A 16,182-nucleotide genomic window follows, 5' to 3' on the forward strand; every position below is an offset into this window, starting at 1 on the left:
AGGTTCCTAAAATATATACATATACGAAGGCAATCTAAATGAAATCGTCAAATAATTGGGAGACTCAGTCCCAAATGGCCATCTCATGTAACCAAATGAAGCTTCCAGGTTGGGGATTGGGTTATATCTAATTGAGTGTTGGCCAAAAGGGTCCCAAGGAGATCCCCAAACAACCCATGCTGTTGCCAAGAGAAATAGGTTGCTCTCCACAAACAGACAGCAAGGCCCAACTGCTAAACATAATACCTACACAACTCATTTAACATGGAGAAGTCAAGCTGGTGCCTACATAGAGCCTTCACTCCTATGTTTGAGCATATTTGGTACAATAAGGTACTTGGTGTGCTACCAAAAGAAAACCTTAAACACCAAGCCAGCCACAAACCTTTTGTTCTACAATGGTGTCCTGCCTGCAAGATAAGCTAAGGCAATGGTGGCACAAACTTTATGAGAACCAATCAATATCTGATTTGACTTTAAGGCCCGCTACATGAGATAGAACCCATACCCAACACTGCTTGAGCAATCAAGACCCAGAGACTAGACAGTCTAGGGTAAAATCAATACTACTACTGGTCTTTTTTTTTTTAAGTGACTCCTAATGACATTGTGCTATACTCATAGATCAGCACCTTTCTCAGCATCATCAGAAAAGCTTCTTTCTACAGTAGATGGGAACAATTACAGAAACCAACAGTCAGACATTATGCAGATTATGCAGAGACACTCAACCCTAAATGGAATGGCTCCATCAAATCCCTCCACTCAAAGCTCAGAGAACCCTGATGAACTGCAGGCAGAAAGAGTATAAGAGCCAGAAGGGATGGAGAACTCCAAGAAAACAAGGCTCTCTAAATCTCAAAGTTCATATGAACTCAGAGACTGGAGCATCATGCACACGTCCTGCGTGGATCTGTATCAAGCCCTCCGTGTACATATTATGGCTTCCAGTTTTGTGTTTTTATTCTTGAGTGTGTTGACAACTAGGTTTCTGAACCCCGTTCCTTCTATTTGTTTGTCTTGTCCAACTCTGGTGTGATAATTACTGTTTTATATTATATTTTATTGTTTTATTATTATCACTTAGAAACCTGTTCTTTTCTAATGAGAGACAGAAAGGGAGTAGATCCAGATGGGAGAGGAGATGGGGAAAAACTGGGAGGAGTAGAAGGAGGGTAAACAATAATAGAATATATTATGTGAGGAAAGAATCTATTTTCAATAAAAGAACAAAACTAGGCCGGGCGGTGGTGGCGCACGCCTTTAATACCAGCACTTGGGAGGCAGAGGCAGGTGGATCTCTGTGAGTTCGAGACCAGCCTGGTCTACAAGAGCTAGTTCCAGGATAGGCTCCAAAACCACAGAGAAACCCTGTCTCAAAAAACCAAAAAAAAAAAAAAAAAAAAAAAAGAACAAAACTAGAAGAAAAGTACCCTAATCTAAAGTACAAGAATCATACAGAACACCAAACAGGCAAGCTCAAAAAAAAAAAAAAAAAAAAAAAAACCTCCCCATAGTGCATAATAATAGAAACACTACATGTACAGAACAAAGAAAGGATATTAAAAGCTACATGGAGTTAAAAACCAAATCACATATAAAGGCAGGCCTACTGGAATAACCCCTGACTTTTCAATGGAGACTCTAAAAAACAGAAAGGCCTATACAAGTGTTCTACAAACTCTAAGAGACAGCAGAAGGAGCCCAGACTATTATACCAAGCAAAACTCTCAATCACAATTGAGACAGAGGGAAATGAAAACACTCCATGATAAAACTACATTTAACAAAATTCTGTACACAAATCCAGCTCTATAGAAGTCAATAAAAGAAAGCTTCAGGCTGAGGAGAAGGTTAATTACACCAAAGACACAAGGAATAAATAATCTCAGAACAGAACATCAAGGGAGGTTGGGGGAAGGACACATACCACCACCACATCAAAATAACAAAAATCAATAACACTGATGACTCTCAATATTAATGTCCTCAATTCCCCCAATAAAAAGACACAGAATAACAAATTGGATTAGAAAACAGATTTGATTTTTCTGTTGCATCCAAGAAACCCACTTCACCATCAAAGACAGACAGCACGTTAACGTAAAGGAAGGAAAGGGTATTCCAAGCAACTGGAACCAAGCAGCAAGCAGCTGTAGCTATTTTAATATCTGACAAAGTAAAAGTCAAACCAAAAGTAATCAGAACAGATAAGGAAGGACACTACATACTCATTAAAGGAAAAATCCACCAAGAGGGCATTACAAGTCTAAATATTTATGCACCAAGCCATAGCACCCAAGTTCATTAAAGAAACACTACTACAGCTAAAAATCACATATTAACCCTAACACAATGATATTGGGTGACTTCAATACCCTGCTCCTGCCAATAGGCAGACCATACAAACAAAAACTAAACAGAGAAATGTTGGGTTTAAATAGCATCATAAATCAAAAACCTAACAGACATCTACAGAACATTCTCCCCAAATGCTAAAGAATATTCTTTATTCTTAGCAGCTTGTGAAACTTTCTCCAAAACTGACCACATATTAGGAAACAAACAAGCCTCAACCAACAGAAGAAAAGTGAAATAGCGCCGTGCATCCTATATGAATACCCTTGATTAAAGCTGGGTATCAACCACACTAGAAATAGCAGAAAGTATACAAATTCATGGGAAATGAACAACTCACTAGAGAATGAAAAATAGGCCAAGACAGAAATCAGGAAGGAAATATGAAACTCTTCAGAACTGAACGAAATGAAAACACAACATACCCAAACCTATGGGGCACAATGAGGCTTGTTCCAAGGGGCAAGTTCATAGCATAATTTCACAAGTTCATAACACCAAAAAACTGCAGAATCTCATATCAACAACTTAGCTTCACACCTGGAAGTTCTAGAACAAAGAGAAGGAATAACACCCAAAAGAAGTAGATGACAAGAAATAATGAAACTGGGGACTGAAATCAATGAAATTAAAAACAAAAAACAAAATAAAAGAGTCAGTGAAATGAAGAGTGGCTCTTTGAGAAAAGCAACAAGATTGACAAATGTTTAGGCAATTCACCAGAAGAAGGAGAGAGAAGATCTAAATTAATAAATTAGAGATAAAAACAGAGACACAGAAACAAAAATCAAGAAAATTCGAAAAATAATAAGGATATATTTTAAAAATTTGTATTTCTCCAAATTTGAAAACTTAAAAAACATGGATGAGTTTCTCTACATATACAATCTAGCAAAGTTAAATCAAGATGAAAAAATCAAAGTAGTAATTAAAAATCTCCCAGCCAAATAAAAGCCCAGGACTAGATGAATTCAGCACAGAATTCTACCAGACCTTCAAAGAAGAATTAGCACCAATACTCCAATTATCCCACAAAATAGAAGCTTCAGGAACATTTTCAATTTAACAAACCCACTATTACCCTGATACCTGAACCATACAAAGATCAGACAAAAAAAGAAAATTACAAGCCAGTTTCCCTTATGTGAATATAGAAATAAAAATTATTAATGGAATTATTTGCAAACCCAATTTAAGAACACATCATTAAGATCATCCATTATGAACAACTTGGCTTCAATCCAGAGATACAGGAATGGCTCAACATACAAATATCAATAAACATAATTCATCACACAGATAGACTCAAAGAAAACCACATGATCATCACATTCATTGCAAAGAGTGCCTTTGACAAAATCTAATATCCCTTCATGATAAAAGTCCTGGAGAAACCAGGGATACAAGAGACATACTGAAGGATATTTACAGCAAGCCCACAACCAACATCCTCTTAAATGGAAAGAAGCTCAGAGTTTTTCCACTAAAATCTGGAACAAGACAAGGTTGTCTACTCTTTCCATACCTAGTCAACATGGTACTTGAAGTCTTAGCTAGAGCAATAAGACAACTGAACTGAAGGAGATCAAAGGGATACAAACAGGAAAAAAGTCAAAGTGTCTTTATTTGCAGATGATACGATTTTATTCAAAAAAGACCCTAAGCATTGCTCCAGGAAACTTCTACATCTGATTAACACTTTCAACGAAGTATCAGGATAGAAAATTAACACATAAAAATGAGTATCCTTCATTGACACAAATGAAAAGCACTCTGAGGAATAAACCAAGGAAATAGTACCTTTCATAATAGCTGCATATATGTGGGTATCTCTAACCAAACAATTGAAAGACTCGCATAATAAAAAGACACTGAAGAAATTGAGTAAGATATCAGAAGATGCAGAAGATGCTCATGGATTAGTAGGATTAATCCTTTAAAAATGACAACCCTACCAAATGTAATATACAAATTCAATGCAATTCCTAACAAAATTCCATCATAATTCTTCACAGAAATTGAAAAGACAATCTTCAACTTCATATGGAAAACACATACACACACAAAAAAAAAAAGAAAAAAATGATAGCTAAAATAATCTCAAATAATAAAGTAACTGCTGGAGGTGTCATCATTCCTGATTCTAGATGTACTACAGAGCTATAGTAATAAAAAATAGCATTGTATTGACATAAACACATTGATCAATAGAACTGAATCAAAGACCCAAACATAAAACGACACACATATGGGCATATGATTTTTTGACAAAGAAGACAGAAATACACACTGGAGAAAAGACAGTATCTTCAACAAATGGTGCTAGGTAGTTAAGCTGGGTGGCTGCATGTGGAAGAATGCAAACAGATCCATATTTATCACCCAGAACAAAACTCAACCCCAAAATCAAGGATATGACCATAACATAGATACCCTGAATCTGGTAAAAGAGAAAGTGAGGAACAGGCTTGACCTCATTATTATCACAGGGATGGACTTTCTGATCAGAACATCAATACTGTAGGCATTAGATAAGCAATTAATTATTGTTATCTCATGAAACTGAATAGGTTCTGTATGGCAAAGGACACCATCATTTGGCAAAACAGCAAGCTACCAATTACACATCTGATAGCAGGCTATTATCTAAAATATATAAAGAATTTAAAACAACTGGATATCAAGAAAACAATGCAATATAAAAATGGGGTACAGAACTGTTTTAGTTAAGGTTCCTCTTGCTGTGATGAAACACCATGACCACAGCAATTTTTACAAAGGAAAACATTTAATTGGGACTGGCTTACAGATTTAGAGGTTTAGTCAATTGTCATCACGGCAGGAAGCATGAGCAGGCAGGCAGACATGGTGCTGGAGAGGAAGCAGAGAGTTCTATAAAGAGAGTAAACCACTGTGCCTGGCCTGAGATTCTGAAATCTCAAAGTCAACCTCCAGTGACACATTTCCTACAAGGCCACATCCCCAAATAGTGCCACTCCCTTGTGGGCCTATGGAGGCCATTTTTATTCAAACTGTCACAAGAACTAAGCACAGTTCTCAAAAGACAAAATGCAAGTGACTGAGAGACACAGTAATGTTAGACATTATGTATGTATGTATGTATTCATCTTTAGCCATCAGAGAAAGGCAAATTAAAACTATTTTGACATTTCATCTTACCCCAGTCAGAATGGTCAAAATAAATAAAACAAATGACAGTTCATGCTGGTAAGGATTTGGGGGAAGGAGAACACTTATTCATTGCTAGTAAGAATGGAAATTTGTACAACCACTGTGAAAACCATTGTGGAAGTTCCTTAAAAAGCTGAAAATCAACCTTCCAGCTATACCACTCTTGGACAAATACTAAAGGTCTCTACATCTACTTCTGAGATATTTGCTCACTCATGTTCATTGCTGCTATATTCATAATAGCCAGAAATTGAAAACGGCTAGATGTCCATCAACTGACAAACAAATGTGATGCACTTATACAGTAGAATATTATTTAACTACTAGGAAAAATAAAATTTGTAAATAAATGGGTGCAGGCAGAAACAATCTTCCTGAGTGAGGTAACCCAGACCCCCCCCAAAAATATATTGCATTATTTCTTTTATACATAGATATTAGCTTTTAACCTGCAGATAAGTGTTTCAATCCAAATAACCACAAATGTTAGGTACCTAGTAAAGCACTGAGGAGGAACAGAAATAGAACTTTCAGTGAAATAAAAATATAGGCTATATAAAGATACAGGAGAAACTAGAAAAGAAGGACTAAGCGCAGAGTAGGATGGGAGAGCAGGGTAAAGGAAGGAATATGGTGAAGGACTACTCACAATAAAGTCTTTTGAAACCCATATGGAAACCTATAACCATAGAAGCTTCCTAAAATCTATACATGAATGGAAAAATTCAAATGGAGTCATTTATAATGGAGGAGACAATTGACATCCTAAAATATATACATGAATGGAAAAATTCAAATGGAGTCATTTATAATGGAGGAGACAATTGACATTTTATATCACTAAGTAAAACTTCACATGCCAGGGCTCTTGTTCAGGTATTGCCCAAAATGGTTCCATGAACCCCACCCCTTACATCACAGGCTACTACCAGGTCTACTGGTTCCTCTTCACAACCTGATGGTAAGGCCTATTGCTATTGACAACACTTAAATAACAGAACATAGAGAAGTTGGTGTTATCAACTAGAAGCTTTACCCATACTGACTTGTACTCCCAGTACTAACAGGCACTCTGCACACTACCAGAGGAGAAAAGTCATTGTCAATACCACTGACTATCATCGCAACAAGCCTACAGCATATACTGGTACAACCATGGCATGAATGTTATGAAAGTAACCAACAACTTTTTAAAATTGGATTTAAGGCCCATTCGAGAGGTGGAACCCATTTCTAACACTGCTAATGTGGCCAAATACCTGAGACTGGATAAGTCATGGGCCCAAGGGAAATCCCACTACTACTATTCTGATAAAGGAACACAGCATAATACCTCCAAATGACATATTCGTATGCCCGCAGAAGCTTTTTCTTGCAGTCGATGGTAATTAACAAAGAGACCGACAACTGCACAATATGCCTAGCGCGAGAGACTTTGGATCACTCAGTCCTCACGGGGATGTCTTCATAAAGCCTACCCTCGGTCTCAGGGACCTATGCAGAAAAGGAGGTGGAAAGGTAATGGGTGACCCCAAAGAAACTGTCTGCAGACATAAGAGGACTGATTCACAGAGGAACTCAAAGAGACTGTGGTAGCACAAACAAGCCCTGCACAGTCAAGCCAGCCAAATCCCAGAAAGCAAGTAGACACAAAGCCCTACCACTAACTAGGAAGCTATTTACAATTGATACCTGCAAGGAAAAGGAAAATCGGGGTTCCCCCCTCCAATTGATTTGTCACTGTCCATATCAACCATACTCTAGGGCAGGCCCATTTCCAGGAGTAGTTGGCCAAGACAATGAACTCCATGAGTTTAGTTTTGAATGGGTAGGTGGGGGGGGGGGCTCTTTGTTTTGCTTTGACATATGGGATCTTAGTGATTTTTGTTTGTTTTGATTTTCATTTTGGGGGGCTGTTTTCATTTGGTTTCTTGAAACAAAGAGGACAAGATTTTGAGTGGGTAAGGAAGTGGGGGGGATCTAGGATGAGTTATAGGGAACACAATCAAAATACACTGTATAAAAACTATAAAAAATAAATCATTTACTCATGAATAGGCAAAATATTATAGTATTCCTCTGTCAGAGGCATAAATAAATCACCTAGAACCTACTTTGTCTTGGCATAGTGTCATATTCTTCTGAAGCCGGGTACTTCTGACGGGATGAGACCCACATCACAAGCAGTCAAAGAGCATATGAGCCCTAACAAGTCAGGGAGATTTTTCTACAATGCCAACTTTAATTAAGATTTAAATGGATGTTGGGCATGACTGCACAAGTCTTTAATCCCAGTACTCCAGTCCCCGACAGTGGAGATATAGGGGGAGACAAAAGCAGATAGACCTCTGTGAATTTGAGGCCAAAATGGTCTACATAGCAAGTTCCAGATCAGACAAGGTGTACAGTAAGACCCAATCTTAACAAAAAAGAAAAGAAAAAAATGTTTATCGTATAAAATCAAACAATTATTTTACACCAAAACAAACAATAGAATAAATAACCTCATTAATTTTTCTTCCTTTCTTCCTTCCTTTCTTTTTCTTTTTTGAGACACAGTTTCTCGGTGTTGCAGCTCTGGCTGTCCTGGAACTTGCTCTGCAGACCAGGCTGGCCTTGAACTCATAGAGATCCACCTACCTCTGCCTCCCAAGTGCTGGGACTAAAGTCATGTGCCACCACTGCCTGGCAAATCTCACTAATTTTAAAGAATGAAATTTCTAGACTAAAAGTAATGTTCTAACTTGACAGGTCAGTTTTTCAGCTGTAGAGGAACTTGTATTAGAGCAACAATCTAGGAAATTCTTTTCTTCACCCGCCTCTTCGCTCCTGTCCTCTCCTCCCCTTTCAGATTTGGGATCTCCCAGAGTGGAAAACTGGTTGCTGCCATTGATTGAGTCCACTACTGCCTTGACGGCTTACGACAACGATGTAAACTAGTAAACTCCTGTACCAATTAGTATACAAAGAATATTTCTCCAGGAAGATTTTGATAAAAACAGATTCACTTCCAATTAGAATGTTTCGATTCTCGAGAATGGAATACTCAATGCTGAGTGTCTTGAATTTTGAATAAATGGTTTAACAACTCGAGATAAAAATACAAAAAGGTAAACAGGAAAGGAAGGGCCACTGGGATAGATATCTGGGTTCTCAGGAAACCAAGATACTTACAAGGCATTGCATGGTATATGCTTGGCCAGTACTGTCCACTGTCCCTCTTTAACCAAACACGAACTGTCCTACAACAGAGGAAAATGGATACATGAAATCACAGCCTTTGGAGACATGCAAAGACAGTAATACACAGAAATCAAACCTTTCAATATTATATATGTACAGATTCGTGGCAGGTATAATAGAGATGTGTACTACATGAGTCTATCCAATAATCTTATATTTCTTACATTTTAAAAAAATATTTCACTTTACAGTTTTGTCTTTCCAAGTGTCTGGTCTTTCACTAGTGATCTGAAAGCATCCACTGTTTTAGGAAACCACAGGTCATTACTACTGAACCACAGAGAAACTGCTCTGTGGAAAGTGCAGAGATCACATAAAATAATATGTAACTTATAACAGGAAAGGGAAAAAAACAATTAAGTTCATGCCTTGTAAGCCAGGCTTTTATCTCAAAAAGAAACAGTTTTTCCAGGTACACATGCATGTACACACACGTGCGCGCGCGCACACACACATAAATAAATAAATAAATAAATAAATAAATAAATAAATAAATAAATCCTCCTTTAAATTAAGGAATCAATACAGGAGTGATATCCTAGAAGATGTTGAAGTAAAAAACACTGAAAAATCAGTCTCTCTACCAAATTAACTACTGAGCTGACAAGAACTGATACAATCATTTCGAATTCTGAGATCTACTAAATAACATTTTCATCACCTGGAGAAGTACTGAACTAGGAACAAAAGGGGGGAGGAGCATGGCGCTGAATTCCAGCATTCAGTATCTTCCACCATCCAGGCTCCATCTGGCAGGTAGCCATGGAGGCTGCTGGAGCAAGATTGGAGACAAGTCCTCAACAATGTGGTGGCATGTGTTCCGATTACCTGAGTGTCCAGTGAGTGACCACAACAGAGGCTGACCATTGACTCAAACCTCTTAGGGCTGAAGGACGTCCTTACAGAAATGAATGACAGCAACATTCCTTTTCCTATTGGACCCAGACTGTTGGCTGACCTCAGAGACGGCGGAAAAGTTTTCAAAGATTATACACGGGGAATCCAGCCCTTGTAGAAATCACAAAAATAAGTAAGACAGCTATGTTCCAGAGAATCTTACTCCCAGGGTTACTGCATTCTTACCCGCTCTCAACAGGAAACTCTGAAGTATACAATGAAATAGAAAGCACAGATCATCAAAAGTGACAGAAATTAACCAGGAAGAAGTCCAAGCACTGGGCTTACCGGCAGACCGCCTAAGAACTCACAGACGACAAAACAAAACCAGTATGGAATGTATGACTGGACTGAAAGCATTACTTCTGATGGATATTCTATAAGGAAATTGGGCTGAAAGCATTACTTCTGGTGGATATTCTATAAGGAAATTGGGCTGAAAGCATTACTTCTGGTGGATATTCTATAAGGAAATTGGGCTGAAAGCATTACTTCTGATGGATATTCTATAAGGAAATTGGGCTGAAAGCATTACTTCTGATGGATATTCTATAAGGAAATTGGGCTGAAATATTGCAGAGCACGGTAACTGAAACCAAACTGCTAGAGAAACAAGAAAGACCAGGGAAGACCTGCAGGAGGTCTGAGCAGACAAAAGAGAAGAGGCAAGCCTGAAGCCAGGACAAATGAGCCCGGATGAGAAGCTGCCACTGAAAAGAATAACTGACAGAAACAAAATAAGCAACAACAAAGCCACAGCTTAGGGGAGCCGGGCAGCATGGTTTAGGTCAGCAGCACACAAACATGGGGTCCTGCGAGAAGAGAGAGGTAGAGAAAAGCACTTCCGGAAAAACAGATAGGAATTTTCCAAATTTGGTGAAAGACACACACATCCAAGAACCCCAAAGAACTCCAAGATAGACGATACCAGATCAACACAGAGATTAAAATCAAATCAAACACCAAGGAGAAAAAAAAAATCTTAAAGGCAGAGAAAGAAAAACAACTCATTCCATTCAATAGGGCATCAATAACCAACTTCTCATAGACTGGAGGACAGAAAGAGGGGAGGTACTTAATGAAACAACTATCAACCAAAACTATCAGCTGAACCTGCCCTGCAAAAATGAAAGTCTAAGTGGGCACCTCCAGACCAAGGCATCTCTGAACCCTAACTGAAGTGTCCACTTGCAGTGGATGGTGATTAACACAGAGACCCAAAGCTGACCGAAGTGTAGAGTAAGTGACTACTTTAGCCCCAGTGGGAATTTATATACTCCACACACACACAAACATCCCAAGGCTAAGGGATTGTTGCAGAAAAGGCAACAGTGTAAGAGCCAGGAGACGTGGATGACTCCAGAGGAGCATCTTCAGGACACAGAACAGCTGCACCATCAACTCCCAGCGACTGTGACAGCGAGCACAAAACCTGTGCCAGATCAAGGCAGACCAAACGCCAGCCTGGAGGGAGGGCTTGGCATACAAGTCCACCCCAGCAGTGACGCAAATGGTGACGCAACTGTTAGGTACTGGGAGGGAGGAGACCGTTTTCTAAGAGTACATCTCCTGATGAGCTGATTGTGCTCCAGCGGAAGACCTCATAGCAAGGATATCTGGGCAGCACAAACTGGTCTTCAATGGATTTGTTTTGCTTTGTTTAAAAAGACGGGGGCGGGGGGGGCACAAAGGTCAGTGGATAGACAAAGTGGAGTGGATCTGAAAAGAGGTAGGGGAGCAGGGCAAGTATGATCAAACCACACTGTACAAAGCCAAAAACCCTCAAAGAACTAATAAAATAAACTTAAAACCCAACCCATCCCATAAATGAAGAAAAAAAATCACCAAAGCTAGGCAAACACATCATTAAAAAAAAATCTCAAGTTCATATTTCTTATGAATATAGATGCCAAGATTCTCAATAAAACACTGGCAAATCAAACTCAACAGCACAACAGAAGGATTGTACATCATGATCAGTTGGGACTTATTCTAAGATCCAAGGGTCATTTAGAGTAAGAAAATCAACCCATATAACACAGTATATTAGTAAAGTAGAGCATCTCTGATCATCTAACTCAGTGGTTCTCAACCTTCTTAATGCTGTGACCCTTTAATATAGTTCCTCATGTTGTGGTGACCCCCCCAACCAAAAAATTATTTTCATTGCTACTTCATAGCTGTAATTTTGCTACCATTGTGAACTGTGCTATAAATATCTGTGTTTTACAGTGGTCTTAGTTGACCCCCAGGGGGTCTCTACCCACAGGTTGAAAGTAGCTGATCTAACTGGAATGCATTTAACACAATTCAATTTTTCATGACAAAAGAGTACATCTCAAGTGGAAGGAGTCTTCCTTAACTTAATGTAGGGCATCTACTAGCTACTTTCCTGTCCCTACAAACCAAATACAAACCAAAACCAAGAAGCAGCTAAAGGGTGGTTTTATCTTGGCTTACAGTCTGAAGGCACAGTGACTGGTCACCTGAGTGCAAAGCACAGAACAGGGAGACAAATGCTGGTAAGCAGCTGGTTTTCTCCTCCTTCCCGTTAATTCAACTCAGAACCCCATCTACAAGATGTAAGCACTCACATTCAAGGCGAGTCTTTCTCTCTGAAATTCTCTTTGTAAATGCTGGTACAAACATGCCCAGCGTCTCCTAGGTGATTCCAAATCCAGTCAAGCAGACAATGAAGATGAGCCATACTAGGTATTCATGGAAAATTCACACTCAGAGCATCCTCACTGGTTACAGAAAGCTCCCCCTAAAAATTAGGAAGAAGGAAGGTATGCCCCCCTTTTTTGAGCCACTGCCAGCACAACCTGGATAACTAGTCAAATAAATAAAAGATGTCATGGTTAGTCTTCATTGTCAAGTTGACTGGCACCACCACAAGGGCTCAGGTCCTACCCTGAATAAAAGCAGAACATAATATTCATCTCTGTTTCCTAGCTGCAGGCACAGTGTGACCAGCTACCTCACATCTCTTGCTTCCCCAGGGATGGTGGTGGAGGGAGGAAGGGAAGCAAAGAAGACAGGAAAATAACTATAACTCAGAGACAGGGTTAAGCCAGTAGAGGTCAGTGTGCTGGGAAAGGAAACTGGGCCCCTGCCGACTGCCCTGCCCTCTTTCATGGTGGGGGGCTGGTAGGGGAAGCTGCACGAATTCACGGGATAGCTCGCAGACGCAGAACTACAGTAAAGGGAGGCAAGGACTAAAGACTATGAGAGCATACGGGGGTCCTGAGGACAGCCGATGGACAAACAGGGAGACTGCCCTAGTGAGCTGCAATGGTGAGAAAAGGAGCAGCCAGAAGGGCATGGAGGGCTATAGAGGCCACTTAGATGAGGAGCTAGAGACAGAACCCCATTTGTTTGTTTGCGGGAAGCAAGGAAAGTCCTGATTGCCCTAAAGTAATTGGTTTGCTTTCTCCTCAGAGGTAATTTATTCTGAGCCAATTATGACAGGCCATGGTCTGGGAACAGGAATTGGGTTATATCAAATAGTGTGTTCTACACTGACAGTAAATACATGTGCTTTTATTAGTAACAGAACAAAACAAAGCCAGACCAAATCAATTCACTAGTTGGGACCAAGAGTGATGTCATTCTTAGTTTACTGGTGGAAGCCAGCGCTCTGCTAAGAAGCTGCTTAAACAGGAAAAGTGAGGAGTAGACAGGGACAAGAGATGGTAAAAATACATTATGCACACGCATGAAAATGATACAATGATGCCTAATAAGTATAATTAACATATGCTAATAAACACATAAAAAAATTACATGTCAAAGGTTTAGTCAGGCCAGACAAAGAGTGGGCAATAAAAGACTTTCAAAGAGACTGAAAAACAGCCCCAGATAACTGGCTCCAGATCTGCAACATTCTGTCAACAATTGCAAAATGTTACTCAGTGATTCAGTCTCTAACACAAACCTGGCTTTCTACCCACCCCCAGAAACTTCAATTTATACTAGTCCCATCCCACCCCAAAAAAGACAAGATGTCTGGGGGACTTGACTGAGTGGTAGAGCACTGCCTATGATGTACAACATATCTCCAGCACAGTGCGGGCTTAATGACCTAAAACAACCTGAGACAGCTGAGAAACTCCCAACTCAACATAAGGATAAGAACACCTGCCTGACTGGAAAACAACATACAGAACATGTGCTGAACTCATTCAGCCCTGAGCCTGTAAGGGGCACATCCACTGATAAAACTTCCCTCCACTGATAAAACTTCTCTCCCCAAAGGTCCCCTGACTTCCCGACAAAGCCCTAAGTCCCTGCGCCTGGGTGCAACGACTCCACTGCTAGGGAGAGATTGGGGTCCTCCCATCGTCCTGCTTCTGTTGAGGTTGGTTTATTATTTTATTTCCATATGGCCTTGATCAATCCTGACCTAGCACTGAGCGAGTGGGTGATGGTACCAAGCTTGGGGTAGGGAGAGAGCATGCCAAGGGTCTAAAACCACAAGGACAGATGTTTAGTGGTTGAGAAATGTAGTGTCAGGCTCGGGTGCCAACTGACTGTGGGTATCTGAGAACAGTGGGACCTTTCATTATTAGCAAGTGGTTTTGTTTGTTTGTTTGTTTTTTGTGGAAAGCAGTGTTTACCTTGGAACACACTGAGTGTGGGAGAGTTCACTCGGGCTGCCAGAGCAGGAACTGCCTACCTGGAATCAATGTAAGGTGTGAGCTAGGAGTCACAGCACACAGGAGCTGGGAGCAGTAAATGAGAAGAGAACGCTGAGCACAGCCCCTGAATAGAACCAACAGCCAAGGGGTGTGGGAGAAAAACAAGTGCAGAGATCTCCCAGCTTAGGTCACTGAAAAGCAAAGGAACGGCCCTTTAGAGACAGAATGCGCCCTGATTTCAGATCTAGAAAGTAAGATCATTCTCATCTAAATAAAAAACTACACTAAACTCACAGCGAACAAATACTATCTTCAGAGCTCAATTTTCTGAGGAGAAAAGGGAGGGTTGGGGTGTCAACAAACATTGTATCACAGGTTGCTAAGCTACTAAAAAAAAAAAAAGACAATCCATGTTGAAATCTAGGTTTTAAAAATGTGCCTGAGAATGAGGCAACCTTCATTAGTTACCATGGCAACGAGCTTCAATTCCCTGAGGACAACTGTTTTTGCATCACTGAAGTAACTTGGGGTGAGGGGTAGAGAGCAAATTCCACTGTGTGTGGTAAATCTGGGTTTCCAGGGAAAGCCTCTCCAACAGATTACTCGCTGCCGCTGCAACACACAGACAAGGAACCTGCCCCTGGCAAGCTGTTAGTAGGAAGAGTTTGAGCAAGGGGATGTTAGTCAGTGTCTTCTGGTAGTTTTTACAGTAATTGGTTTAATGGATAAAAAATGTTCCAAACGCAAAGACAACTGCAGAGATTCTGAGAAAGTGGACGTGAGAGATTAACCCAAAGGTAAAAGCTCTCGCTTGGATAATAGATTTCTGATGACTATGTTGTTCCTAATAAATACTGCATTCAGTTCACACAGTAAATAACCTAAATCTAATCTTCATTGATGCCCTACGTATTTTTGGTGCCCAGAAGCTGCCAGTGCATAACGACAATTAAAGCTGGGCGCCATCCAGTCCCCAGTCGCTTCTGCCACAGAGTTCAATTCCTCAAATCAAGGACCCCACTGTTAAAGACCTACACCGCTCTGCTGACTCACAGACACTGGCCATGTTCTTTAATGCAGCGCCTCTAAGCAGCGCCATCAGTCGGTAGCTGGAGAAGAGGTGTAGAGTGCCACAGCCCGGCTCCTTGAGTGGAAGGAATTACTGCTCAACAAACATGATCAGCCTTAAGGTGTGCACGTGACAGCCACCTTCCCTGGACATTTTACCACCGGAGGCGTGTCTCTTCTACTCCACAGTCTGGGAGAACCTTCACAGTTTACACTGGTTACAGAAATCACAAGAGGCATGACTGTCAGGTTTGAAAGTACTTTTAAGTGGATAAAATGGAGCCTTAAAATGAAGATAAAGGGACCCATGTGACAGGTACACATAACGAAGATGATGATCACAACTGCACTATCATCTGTCACCACCCATGTATGAATGATGACAGGGATTAGGGTTCCTAGAGGAAATCTCGCACCATGCTGGGAATGCTGATGAACTCTAGCTCCAGTCCTGGTAACAGATCATGGTTAACACCGAGCACTTCTGAGTTTCCCTGCCACCTTGTTTGTAAACTGTAAGAGTGCTGTGGACAAAGTAGAGACAGACCAGGATTTTTTCTTCTCCCCAGTTTTAGGCAAAACTATAAGTAAATTCATTTTACTTACAGTTTTAATGTAAGCAAGTACTGGTACCCAGAGGCAGGTTTTCTGGCCAGGGTCTCTGGATAGCAGTCTGGGCCCTGGAGGAAGTCCCATGGGCTTTACTGAGTAGCTGTGGGAGTAAGCAGAACCTGTGTCTGCAAACTGTGTCCTTGCTCTGTGGTCTGGCTTTTATGTGTTCTGT

General features: G+C 40.4%; 1 protein-coding gene across 1 annotated transcript in view; it reads right to left on the reverse strand.

The window, feature by feature from the left end:
- Positions 1–16,182, reverse strand: part of Wdfy2 (WD repeat and FYVE domain containing 2) — a 128,422-nt gene that overhangs the window by 72,141 nt on the left and 40,099 nt on the right. The window contains exon 2 of the mRNA XM_057786281.1: positions 8,725–8,792. Coding sequence (XP_057642264.1) covers positions 8,725–8,792 — 68 coding nt within the window. The remainder of the gene's footprint in view (positions 1–8,724; positions 8,793–16,182) is intronic.

The sequence above is a fragment of the Chionomys nivalis genome, chromosome 12, assembly GCF_950005125.1.
Source record: "Chionomys nivalis chromosome 12, mChiNiv1.1, whole genome shotgun sequence".
Classification (NCBI taxonomy): Eukaryota; Metazoa; Chordata; class Mammalia; order Rodentia; family Cricetidae; genus Chionomys; species Chionomys nivalis.